Source organism: Grus americana, chromosome 1 (genome assembly GCF_028858705.1).
Source record: "Grus americana isolate bGruAme1 chromosome 1, bGruAme1.mat, whole genome shotgun sequence".
NCBI lineage: Eukaryota > Metazoa > Chordata > Aves > Gruiformes > Gruidae > Grus > Grus americana.
In genome coordinates this window covers 199,521,208-199,534,710 of record NC_072852.1, presented here as the reverse complement: position 1 = coordinate 199,534,710, position 13,503 = coordinate 199,521,208, and the positions used below count along the sequence as shown (strand labels likewise).

Sequence of the window (13,503 nt, the reverse complement as noted above, 5' to 3'; positions counted from 1 at the left end):
GCCCAGCAAGCTGTCCACCTCTCATGCATGAGGTCACTGGATTCCTCAAATGAAGTTTTAAGTTCAATTTTTTTTTTGTAGCATTGGTCAGGTTTGATTGGTATTTGCCACCTGAGATTAAATATGGAACTACATATGATGAGAAGAGCTAATTTTCTACCAGCAACACATTAACAACATAGTAGCCAGTAATGTAATTTACATGAACTCCCATCAAGATATTAGTAAGCCAAGCTTTTAAACAGAGCCCTATAACTAAGTTTTGTTTTGAAAAACATGTCATTTAACAACATGGGAAACTTTAATGGCGGGGAACTCATGTCTTCAACATACTGGACTTGTAAATATTAACAAATATGTAATACTTTATTATTTTTATTGTTAAATTGTTTTATTGTTAAATTGTTGTATTGTTAAAATATTTATGGAATAAGTAAAGGTTCAAAGACTTCTCATGGTGATTTAGAGAATCCGTTCATCAAGCTGGTTGATAACAAATGCTGCCATCTTTTGATGCTGGAGGCTTTGCTGCTTGCTCTTCTTGCAAAACAAAGTGTCACTCATTAAACCTTACTTGGACCGAAACATCTCAGGACAAACCTTGACTGTAGCAAAAGCTACTTCCTCTAGTTCTTTGCAAAAAGGAAGAAATAATCAGCAACTCCCCAGGAACATAACAAAAGAACCAGGTGCTGCAGAGTGGAAAAAACATCAGGGATAACAGGACAAAGTTTTGGCTAGAGGACAAGATCAGAAGGACATGTTTTTGTTGCATCAGGTCTCATTTAACTACCAGACCACATAGGAACATGAAAGAGTGACAGCACAAAGACTGTGTGAACCACTGCAAAGGGATTTTTGGATACTCCAGAGGATCTGTACTAAAACTGAGAAAGTACTTCAGAGTAAACAGAGAGGCAAGCATACAAAAGAGCATAGACAATCATCCATATAGCTCTCATACAGTAAATATTGCTTCCAGTCAATAAATAAAGAAAATCCTGAGAGATTACCTGCCTGCTGACAGTTCACCACATATTCTTGGAAAGCATTAACTCAGGACTCTGTAAAAAGGTCAGCTGAAATACTATAAATCCTAATACAATGCCTGCCAAGGTAAGGAACAGCGCTACCTACTACATCTCAGAAATGCATTAGGGTTCCCATGGCAAAGCACTGGATGTAACACAGTGGACTGGCAAACTGCATGGCAAGAAATGACTAGAGTTTGATGTATGCATGACACCTACTAAGAGAAGTAACTTTTGCTGACATCTTCCTAGGGTATCGCATTTCATAATACAGTTGCAAGAATATCTACATTAGCAGGTGAAGTACTGGAAAGTGGAACACTGGTGGGAAATCATGTTTATGAAGAACAAGAATTATTGCCACTGGTTTAACAAATAACTCAGGAACCACACAGTTATGGAAAGTTAGATCAGGAAAGCGATCACTTCTAAACATCTTCAACTAAGTGTGAGGTGACCCAAACCCTTAAACCTGATGCCTCCTGAGAAGCCACATGAAACATAAACCAGGATGGGATCAGGAGTGCCGCCACTTGCCTAAAACTCCAGAGAAGTTGTGCAGCAAGAGGAGAGCACTGTCACGCAGTAGGAAAGGAGACTATCATAAAACCAGGCAGCTGAGGCACGGCAGCACAGCTCCTGATGTTCTGTATGTGCCTAACAGCTCTCCCAGACTGTTGTTTCTGCTCACAGATCCCTGTTTCCACTCCTAACAGCTCCCTGGCAATAGGGTTTCCCAAGTGGCTCTGCAAGTGTGGGAAGACGGGAGAAACATAGGATCTTTAAAAGTTTGAGAACGTCAACAGAAAAAAGCTGCACAAAAGAAAGAAAATGACTGAATCTAGTGCTCAATGGTCTTTAAGCTTTCCTTTGTCTAAATTATGAATTATTAAAAGAGTTCAAGCCTAGCCTCTGCACCAGCTGCTGCTTTAGCTTTATCTCAGCAGGTATCTACCCTGCAACACAGCAAGTAAAATCTCCATATGCAATTACCAGGCTGAACTCAAGCTTTTTCTTATATATGCAATTATTAAAAAAGAAAAACCCACAAAAAAACCAACATGAAATTTAAGGAACAGTTGATAAAGCTGATAAAAATACGTACGCACACAAAAGATCCCCACAAAAATCCTATGCACAACTTGCATAATTTTCCATATACTATAAAAAAAAAGACCTGCATGTTACATAGGATTTTTAAAAACATAACAGAACCAAAGTTTTGCTCTGTTTTGGGCTCCTTTGCAATGCTTGGGTAACTCTGCATGTCACAAACCTATAGACGTGAAAGCCTTCAGGTACCATCAATCCCCACAATGTGGAAATACACTTCACTTCTCTTGGTTTTTTAATCCAAACTTGAGAAACCTAAAAGCAGTGACTACTTGTAAAGAAAAATGGTACAATAACAGGTTCTCTGCATTCACACTATGACAAGGCAGTAGCCGAGGCACTTAATGTAAGTTTTTAAGTCTACCACAGACAACTGCAAACCAGATTATAAAATAGCTGTTTAGGTTGCTTCAAACAAATCATGTCTGTTCCTCTCAAGGTTACTCAGATTTAATCTAAATTTTGTTTCATTCTCTCTGCAGTGGCAGCTTGCCTAATTACAGAAGAATTATTACTTCTATCTCTAAAATATTTTGCCCCAAATAGGCTAAAAAAACCCCAAAAACAAAAAACCAAAACAACAACAACAAACCCCAAAACCAAACAGCTAGCACTTCACAACAGATGCACAAGAATTCCCCACTCTACAGACAAATACATATCAGGACACACAATTGAAATATTACAAACTAAAAAACCCTGGATAAAACCCTCACTCGATCTCTTTTAAATCATATGATTAAAATGGTTCCGTGCTTCACATCTAAGACAATGCTGCACCATATATAGCATCAGAGAGAGCGCTGCAGAAACTGCAGAGGCAAAGGATGCTGTTCTTGTGATCCAGTTCTCTAAAAAATCTCATAAGACAGTAAGACAATTTTAATAGTCAAAAGAGAACATGAATAAGGAACAAATGAGCCATTTGATCTTTGGAAAAAAAGGAAAAGCAGATGCTTGACATGTTGCAAGGGAGGAACTTGATTTTTACCACAGATAAGAGAAAACAGTCAAAGGTTATGAAGCAGGCACTCCACTGAAGGCAGGGGGAGAAGCAGAAGAAGGGGAAAAGGGTTTTTTTCTTGACCCAGGAGAGGAAGAGTTAAGCACATCTCACAGATAGCAATTTAGTGACAGCAGGAGGTGGTAATATTGGGGAAGTGGCTAAAAGAGCAAATGTATTCACTGCAGTCTCATTATCCCTTTTATACCTGATTTACCTTGGTGAAGATTCAGCTCACACAGAAAAGTGGCCTGTAGTTACTTCTCAAACGTTTATATTAAATTTCATACATATTAATGAGAAAAAGAAAAAGAATACTCTTGTCTTGTTACAGGAAGAATATACACCAGAGAGGAGGGAGTTAACAAACGAGTTTAAAACTCCATAAAAGCTGTTTTGGGAAACTCAGGAACCTACAGTTTATAACACTTGTAAGGAAAGTACATGTTAAACCAGTTGTAGGAGACTGTCAAACAAAAAGAATTGGACAAGCACTGATGTACTGAATGGGTGAAAAATGAATCCCACAAACCTTCAGCATTTACAGGCACAATTTTAGACAGACAACTAGGATTTCTCCTACTCCCATTTTCCATCACAGGCAGTCTCAAGTTCCAAAAGTAAAAGCAGATACAGTGCCATGCAAGTGTTTCACATGCTGCAGGTGTATGAGAACTCAGCTCAGATACCCATCTTCGTAACACCGTACATTCTTTGATTATGGAAAGCAGGTCTACATTAACTCATGAAAACATGAGCTGCTAGAGAACAGTTTTAATTATTTACATTTCAATAGACAGCAGAACCTGAAGTTCACAATATGCAGACAGTCAATGACCTCAAAGTAATATCTACTGAAAACATACACTTGAAATTCTGGTCCTTTTACTCATAGTGTCTTATAGGAAAACTGGAGACTAGCAAGTGATGAAGTAATGTAAAACCCCTGATTAAAAGTGAAAGTGAATTTTTAGTTCACTGTTCTAACTCTAAAGGCATACAGAAAGCTCCTACTGTTGTTATCAAAGAAAAAATTGAGAAAAGTTATTTTTCATAATCTTAAGTACTCATACTATCCAAGTCCTTTCAAACCAAGAACAAAAGCTTTATAGTCCACATCTAAAAGGTGATCAGGAAGCACTGCAGCAATGAAAAACCACAGCTACAACAAAAGTGTAATACCACAAGCAGAGTTCCTAGTTCGGCTCAGATAATTGTGCTCAGGTCCCTGTTTTCCCTAAGCCCCTTCACTCCCCTACTCCAAAGCCAGCCTGCCCACAGACCAGTTTCAGCCAAGTTTAGTGGGAGACCTCCACTGAGCTTCTAAGTAGACGCCAGTAAGTTTCACCAAAGCTATTGCATGGGTAAAAGAGACAAGCCCACGCTCCCTGTTAGGAAACAGCTGCTCTGAGCTCAGGTGCTCATCTTCTGCTTACCCCCCAGCAAGCTAAGCAGCACCAAACTGGCCACCGCACCACGCTTTTTGACCAAATGGTAACTAGGGTTCAAGGAAAGATGCCAACTACTGCAGAGCTGTCAGGAATGGTTTAGCAGATACAGGGGAAAACTGATGACAGAAGGCTGGGGCGGGCACTGCAGATAGAGGGCTGGGAGGGAGAAGAGGGACGGAGTCCTTCCGCTGGCAGAAGAGCAGGAAGAACAGACAAGACAACTCCTCAAGAAACCAGGCTGACTAGTTCTGTTGTTCTTGGAACTTTTTTTTTCATTAGAGGACTGCCAAGAGAGCAGATTTCATGCCATATAAAGGGCACATGCCCACCCGTCCTTATAAACTAATATAACCAATACAGTGCAAAGCACCATATAAGAAGATAGATAATCTTTCTACTCAAGCTCAGTGTCTAGTTTTCCAATACATTTGTATCCAGTCTGAGCACCTCAACAGGAATTCTACTTATTTGTAACAACAGAAAAAGTTCTCATTTAAGATGATAATATGCATGCTTCAGCTGAGACACTACAACACAACTAAGTACATCCAAGATGGTTCAATTTCTTTATTTTGAAATTCATGAGAGGCACATAAACATATTTAACTGTTACTAATGATCCAACCTGTTTAATTTGCTGTTCCTTTTCTTCTCTTTTCCTACGGGAATGCTTATTGCATGCCTAACATGCAAATGTACTTTGGTGCTGATACTGTAGCTTTTTCTGTAGTTGGAAATCAGAAGTTACTGACACACTGCTGTTAACATCACCTTGCCATTGCTTGATAGCTACTGCATTAGAATTTTCAGTAGAGATTTCTTCTGGAAGAGGCAGATGGAATTACCTTCTCTCTGTTTATGCAACAGACTCTTCAAATGGGAGCATTACAACAGATAACCATGTGTTTCTCATGTGGACTGTGCTTTGGGGAAATCAGAGCTGTCTCCCTACTGACAAGAGCTATTGCAGTCTCCTGGAACAGTAAGGAGTTCAATTTGAACTATTAGCATGAAGTTATGTATTGTAAATTACAAACTGCTTTGTTTGCCAGGATTTTAGACACATTAGACATTACACTGTATTAAAAAAAGGAAACCTTTCTGCAAGTAGATGCTATGAAAAGAACACACAACTAGTTACTGCAGTAGCTTTCAAAATCACATTTTTCCATACGTTGCAGAGTTTGAGGTGTGAAAACACTCATACATTTACAAGACTAATTGAATCATAAAACAAGCCATTCTCCTTACTCAGTCCAGGAGAAGAGCCAGGACTGTGCTTTTCAGAACATATAGTTCTTGCTATAGAAGTAACCCCCCCCCCCCCCAAAAAAAATTAAGATCTTGTTCAGGTTAAAGTGAAACCAGACAATACACCTTAGTTATGAACTGCTGACAACTCAGCCAAAGTTAACTTCTTTCTCTTTTTCTCAGTGCAGACTGCACTACCAAATTCCACTAGTGTTTTAGCAAAAGGGTTGCCTACAGGAAACAGGCTGGCTTCACCCACCAACTCCTACTACATGTCAAAACAGTGCCTTCTGACCCTCCTCTAACCAGTCTGTATTACAGCCAATCACCTACAAAAACATTTGGGATAGGTAATAAGATGCAAGTCAGCCATAAGTGAAAACAAACCACAAGAGAAGAGCTCCACTTTTTCTGAGCTTCTGAGGGATGTGGTAAGCAGACACAATCAGTTCAATTCACTAACAGCATAATACAACCATTGTTTACAAAAGCAATATTAAAAGCAAAACATGCTTTGATAACAAGAACGAACACATGAAATGGTTTTAAACTAATGAAAAGTTACTTTACAACATCCCTTACATATTTCTAGGTGCACTTTCTTGTAAACAGAGCTCTGGGCAAATTATGTGTGAAAAGAAAAAATAATCTAGTAAGAAAGTGTTCATTCACATTTTTCTACTTCAAAACATTTAAAAAATATGAATGAGAGGTTGTCTCAAGTCTTTTGCAGTCCTTCAGTTACACATGTTCACAGATTTTTTTCTACTCTCCTGACATTCCCTCAACTTCTAAGGATTTGATGAGAAACGGCTGTTTTCATCTTTCCAATTAGCTTAATAGCTAATTTACCTGATCAATCACAACTACACAGCAACAGTGGTCTAAATAAGCCAGTGTTCACCAGCATACAACATCAATGCTTCAGAGAGATACAACAATGCTGGCTGTTTCCATGGGAGGAAAACAATAGACTAGCTCATGAATCGCCTTTCATCTTATCCACACCAGTACTCCTCAGTGTTCACAGCCAGTATGTAAGGAATATAATTTAGGGTTATGGAGGAGGCATAACCAAGTAAATACATACTAGCAGTGAATTACAGAGTAAGACTGAGTTCATCAGACACCAAGGGCAAGCCACTGAGCAACATGTGAGCACCCCAGCAGAGGAGGGTGGGGCAAGCAGCACAGAGAAGGAAAACTGAAAGGAAAAGGGTGATGTGATGAAAGAAGCAGCCCGAATTTTACTATGCCATCTTCTACTTTGATTATTACGAATATTTCATGATACTACATTAGGCTTGATTTCCCACTTGATCTACTAACTGAATACATATGTTTAACCTTGAATATATGAGCAGGGGCTACACAGAGAAAAAAACCCAACAGGAAGAAGAAATAGTTGGGGGAATAGAGGCCTTCTCTCTTCCTGTTTCCTTGTTAGCTTCACATCTTAACAATTACCCAATCTTTAAGAATAACTTTTGAGAAAACACTGGTGTCTGTGGGGTTTCAATATCTCTTTTACACTCAGTACTTGAAATTTTCTATTGTGTCTTTTCTAAAGCTTCCCTTCCTTCGTCTGTCTTTCCTTTACCCAGACACACATCAGCTGCATACTGTGCCCTTTGCCAAAGCCACAGAAGTGCAACAAGCCATAAGCCCTGCTTCTGTGCCCGCTGTGTGTGCCCATCTGCAGAGACCAGCGTCACCTCATTCATTAGCAGTGCGCTAAAGGCACATCCTTGCTCTTCTTCATAGTACACGGTGCAGTAGTTCTCAAACCAAAATAAACTTAAGGAGCACTGGGAGAAAGTAAACATACCTGCCAAGAAAAAAAGAAAATCCTGTATTTTGCTATAAATCCTCTCTATGCCAGTCTGAACTCAACTGCAGTATAAGAGAAAAGTACACAAAGGAAAAAAAACCCTCACCCAAAAACCCAAACACAAAACCCCTTTTGTCTCCCTCGATGAGATAACCTTTTATTAAGAGTGTAAACAAAATTCAACATGTTAAAAAAAAAACAAAACCAACCAACAAAACCCAAAATCCACAACAGAAAGAAACTCACATAAAAATAATATTCTTGGTCACCAAGTATGATTTAGACAGGTAATAACTGTAAAATTCAATGACAGCAATAAAAAAATCAGTAATTTACTTATTAAAAGACCACTTTTTCTTAATAGTCTGTATGTGCAGACATTAAGAATAAAGCTGATTTGTGAGCAAAAAGTGCCAGATGTCTAGAAACCAGATTTATAGATGAGAAAGTTCTCGCATAAACAGGAGCCAAGCCTTTCAATAATTTTCACAGAAATGAAACCCTAATGAACTCAGAAGTTCTCTCTGCAGCTTCTCCATGCCTGTGAGGGAGAAATTATTCACTAGCATCCAGCCCTGACCCACTCTGTATCAAGACACAGAGCTGGAACTTGGGAGGTCGAGGTTCTGTTCCCAATTCAGCCAGAGACCACCTGTACGACCCTGGGCAAGTCTCTTAATCTCTGGGTTTGTTCTCTGCTTAAGAGGAGAAACCCATAGCCCTCATCTGCCTTTTGTCATACTGGTCAGACTCTAATGGGTACAGAAAAGCTTCATGTTATACCTGTAAAATGTGAGTCTATTACCTTACACAGCCCCTCTTGGGACTACTGAAACAACTACCTGTGCCCCAGACCTCCAGTATTAAAGACTGTTTAAAATTTGGTTCCAAGTGTTTATATTTTAAGCACGATTTTCCCAGAAAACCAGTACTATTTACTCACACAGACATCTAAACCATAGCAATCTGGCAAGTTTTGCTGACATATTTGCAACTCTTTCATGTCAACATTTCACGTAATATCTCAGTAAGTGTTATTTTACAACTATATTTCTACTGTTTTAAGTCCAAATAACTTCTTCCCTGTGGTTTAAGTTCCAGTCCATATATGTAAAGATGACACAAAAGGCTGTGAAATACTATGCGCATTCAGAAAAGTTATACAAAACCAAAGTCCCGCAGGAAAAAACTAACTGATTATTTCTAATGGAAAGATGCCTTTTCAAGTTTGCCCAGATATAAAGTATGCACAAGCCTTTTATTTCTAGCTAGGGATATCAAAGCACATATTCTACACAAATAGAAGTAGTACAAGGACCTACAGATACCAGTAGACCTAGTACCTTCGTACTCTTGGGCTTTTTCTTCTTTTCATTTCAGCTTCCTCACTTAAACATGCCAAACACTCAGTTACACGTTCCTTAGTTTTCTACACTGCTTCCAAGTTTTACCAAGTCTGCTAAATACTGTGCATCACTGTGCCGCTCCATTTACCCTGCCTGGAGAAAGCCAACATCCTCCTGAAGACAGAAAAGGGTAAATATCATCCTGACCAACACCGTCTGCAAGTCAGATTTACATAACGCTGAGCCCTCGTCCAGAAAGCATTGACGCGGCCTGACAAAACCCCATAAGCCCTAAATCCTTTCCCCTGCCCACTTAAGCGGGATGTTTTCAGACTCATTACGCTTCAGTGACACTGGACTTCTTAATTAGAAGGGAGGGGAATGAATACACCCATAAGGTGGTCAAGGAGTTATTTGATACATCAGGAAGACGGACTAACAACGGAAAAACAGGGGAAACTTCTCACGGGAACACATGAGAGGCAGAGACCCCACGAGGGCTCCGGCAGCCCGCCTCTCCCCCTCCATGGGGTCTCTGCCCCTCACGGCTCCCTGCGGGCTCCCTGCCCCTTACCGCCTCCCTGAGGAGGCGCTCCCCAAACGAAGCGCACCGGACCCTACCCGCCTGGGCCTCCTCTCACCCGTCCCCGTCCCTCGCTTATGCACAGGCGACTCCGCGCCGGGTCCCCGCCGCCATGAGGCGCCTGAGGGCAGGCTCCCGCCGTCCTCGCCCGTAGCCCCGGGAGAGCGCCTGAGGCGGGGGACAACAGGTAAACCCAACGCCGGAGGGAGCGCCTGAGGGCGGGGGGAGTCTCCCCTCACCCGCCTGAAGGGAAGCCTGAGGCGGGCGAAGGGAAAGGAAACCCCGCTGGGGCGCAGGGGAGAAGAGGCCCCCGGAGGAGGCGGGTGGTGAGGGGTCCTCCCCGCCCAGCTGCAGCCCCCGGCGCCCGCGACCCTCCCCGTCCACTCACACACACACAGCTCCACCACGTAGGCGTAGTAGGACCAGGCCACGACCAGGGCGATGAAGGCCACGGGCACCCAAGCCAACACCCTCTGGCAACACTTGAAGACGTGGGACGGCGCCATCTTCCCTGCCGGGCCGCCGCAGGAGGCATCGGCGCCGGCGCTGCAACGAGCGGCGGCTGCAACTACGGCCGCCGCTGCGGAGCCGGCCCCGGGCGGGCGGGCGGGCAGGCCCGCCCTGGGCGGGCCGCAGTGGGCGGGAGAGGGGTGGCCCTGGCATTCAACCACCGCCTCCTTCCCGCGGGCTCCGAAACGCCTCGGCGTCCTGCCGCCCTCCGCCGCCCTGCACTGCCTCTTCCCGCCGCTCCTCGCCGTCCGCCGGGAGGGAGGCGAGCGGATCCCTCTCTCTCAAGAGGGGTCGGCCGTGGGGGTTTCACACTGCACCGGCGGGGCCGTTTCAGGGCGGGATCCGCCTTCAGCCATAAAAACCGGTCCTAAAGCTCAGCGTTTCTCTTTTGCAGTCCCGGACGGGCGGGCGGATCGGTGCCGGCCATTCTGGGCGCAAAGGCGCCGGGATGGGTCCGGGCAGCTATACCCGGGGCCCTGCCGGGCTGTTACCTCCTCCTGCTCACCAGGTCCGTGTACTTACAGGGCTCAAATGGCTTGCTGAATGCAGCAATGTTTATTTTAAAATAGCTTACTATATTGCTTTCTGAACTTCAGTGAATGCCTGGCAGCCGCAGGCAGCACCACGACCTTCCTGAAAGGCATCACCCACAGGCGCCGCTTTGCGGGGCCGATCCTCTTGAACGTGGACGTTTTTAACGCTTGAAAGTTTTAGCCTTACTATAGCATTACTATCGCCTGCGATCCCGGGGTTGGAACGGCCCGTGGCATGACAAAATCCCCATTTCTCTTCAAGATCAGCGGGTGCTTTTGCTGGGGGCACTTCCCCTGGTCTCGGGCGGCAGCGGGGCGGCCCCGGCGGCGGCTGCTCCCGCGGGGCTTTGGCGACACCTGGCGGCGGCGGAAGGGGCCGCCCGCGGCTGAGCCCGACCTGCCGGGCGGTGCCGGGAGCCCCGGCGGCGGGGAAGCTCTCCGGCCCCGGGAGTAGCTGAAAAGATAAAATCCATAGGGCGAGATGTAAGGCTTTAACGGTCCAGACTAGCGGCATGGGGAAAGGGCTGCCCCGAAAGGAGAAGGCTTGGAGAAGACAGCAAGGGGAGGTGGCTGGTGTGGGTGGGCAGAGCCTGGACTTTGGGACCACGGAGTCCTTTTGATTATGAAGAGGCTAAGTGGGTAGTAATGGCGATAGGATTGCTTTGGCAGAAGGCCTGGGCAATTATTGTGGCCTTGCCTGCTGATGAGATGATGGAAAAAATGCTAAGATGGGTGATCAGGAATTCAGAAGACCATGAGCCTCTAACAGCTAATAGAAAGGGGATGCTTTGGACAAATGCCCAAGTGACAGCAGCCTGTATGTGTGGGAACATGCGTGTGTGTGTTTGGGTATCAGAGCAGAGGAAGGAAGCAGTTACCTCTGATCTTGACACATTCAGAGTGACTGTGAAGCATGGAGATGTGTCCAGGGGCCACAGAAGAATGGAATGGAATGGAATGGAATGGAATGGAATGGAATGGAATAGAATAGAATAGAATAGAATAGAATAGAATAGAATAGAATAGAATAGAATAGAATAGAATAGAATATTTTGGTTGGAAGGGACCTACAATGATCATCTAAGTCCAACTGCTTGACCAATTCAGGTATGACCGAAAGTTAAATCATATTATTAAGGGCATTGTCCAAACACTGACAGGCTTGGGGCATCGACCACCTCTCTAGGAAGCCTGTTCCAGTGTTTGACCACCCTCTCAGTTAAGAAATGCTTCCTAATGCCCAGTCTGAACCTCTCCTGGTGCAGCTTTGAACCATTCCCATGTGTCCTGTCACTGGATCCCAGGGAGAAGAGCTCAGCACCTCCTTTTCTACTTCTCCTCCTCAGGAAGCTGTAGAGAGTCATGAGGTCACCCCTCAGCCTCCTTTTCTCCAAACTAGACAAACCCAAAGTCCTCAGCTGCTCCTCATAGGACATGCCTTCCAGCCCTTTCTGCAGCTTTGTTGCCATCCTCTGGATGTATTTGAATACCTTCACATCCTTCTTAAGTGGTGGGGCCCAGAACTGCACACAGTATTCTAGGTGAGGCTGCACCAACACTGAATACAGTGGGATAATCACCTCTCTTGACCGGCTGGTGATGCTGTGTTTAATGCCCCCCAGGATGTGGTTTGCCCTCATGGCTCCAGGACACACTGCTCACTCATACTGAGCCTGTTTGGAATCAACTCTAAGAAGTGCATGGGTGTGCTAGAACATGGGAGCACTTACAGGATCAGAGTGGTAAGGAAGGGGGTTACAAAACTGTACATAGTAATGCAAGGGCTGTTAAAGAAAGGGATTACAGGAGAGGGAGAGAGCTGGTGGAACAGCTTGGTCTGGCCCATTCCTAACGGAAACGGCCAGGGGAGGACAGAGCGGGAAGGCATGGGAGGCGTGACTGGTTACATGCATGGAATCTTCGTTATGGGGACTAGTCACTCTAGAGAAGTACTAACGAGGATAGAGCAGTTCAGATTTAATGTGAACTAGGAAAATCTTAGGGTGATGTGCTGGTTAGCACATCAGGGATATTGTTAAAGTATTCCAACTCCTCTAATCTTCATTCTTTTTGCTAAAGGTGTAAAAACATGCAACAGCTCCTGTCATACGCTTTCCCTCAAGATCTCAAGGGAGTTTTAACATTTAGCCTCAAGACAGTAGAAACAGATTTAAATGCTTGGGGTCCAAGTAATGAATATTTGTCCTTTTAGAAGTAACCAATTTTAGCTTTAAAGGGGTATGGAATGAGCAAAAATGGAACCAATAAATTAGTTTTTTGGATCGGAGCACAATATGGGGCAGGTGCAGAAGCTTCATGGAGTCTGCGTGGTACCTTTGCAACCAAAGTAATACTAGAAGGATCCAGTTATATCAGCCTACATATGCTGCAGGTTAGTTTGGAACACTGAACATGTCCAAACAAAGCCTGGCATTAATCCTATAATATATGGGATGAAGTTGGGAATGTCAGAAATATGGAATGAAATATGGAATTGTGGTGGGTTGACCCTGGCTGGAGGCCAGGTGCCCACCAGAGCCGCTCTCTCACTCCCCTCATTCACTAAACAGGGGAGAAAAGGCATAACGAAATGCTTGTAGGTCGAGATAAGGACAGGGAGAGATCACTCACTAATTGTTGTCACGAGCAAAACAGACCGAACTTAGAGAGGGAATTCATCTAATTTATTACTAGGCAAAACAGAGTAGAGGAATGAGAAAATAAAATCAACTCTTAAAACACTTCCCCCCACCCCTCCCATCTTCCCGGGCTCAACTTCACTCCCGGCTTCAACCTTCCCCCCCCTCAGCGGCACAGGGGGACGGGGAATGGGGGTTACGGTCAGTTCATC

At 44.1% G+C, this 13,503-nt stretch overlaps 1 protein-coding gene across 1 annotated transcript in view; it reads right to left on the bottom strand.

The window, feature by feature from the left end:
• ZDHHC20 (zinc finger DHHC-type palmitoyltransferase 20) overlaps positions 1-10,236 on the bottom strand; it is a 50,795-nt gene extending 40,559 nt beyond the window's left edge. The window contains exon 1 of the mRNA XM_054825516.1: positions 9,998-10,236. Within this exon, the coding sequence (XP_054681491.1) occupies positions 9,998-10,115 (118 nt within the window). The 5' untranslated portion in view covers positions 10,116-10,236. The remainder of the gene's footprint in view (positions 1-9,997) is intronic.
• Positions 10,237-13,503: the final 3,267 nt, after the last annotated feature.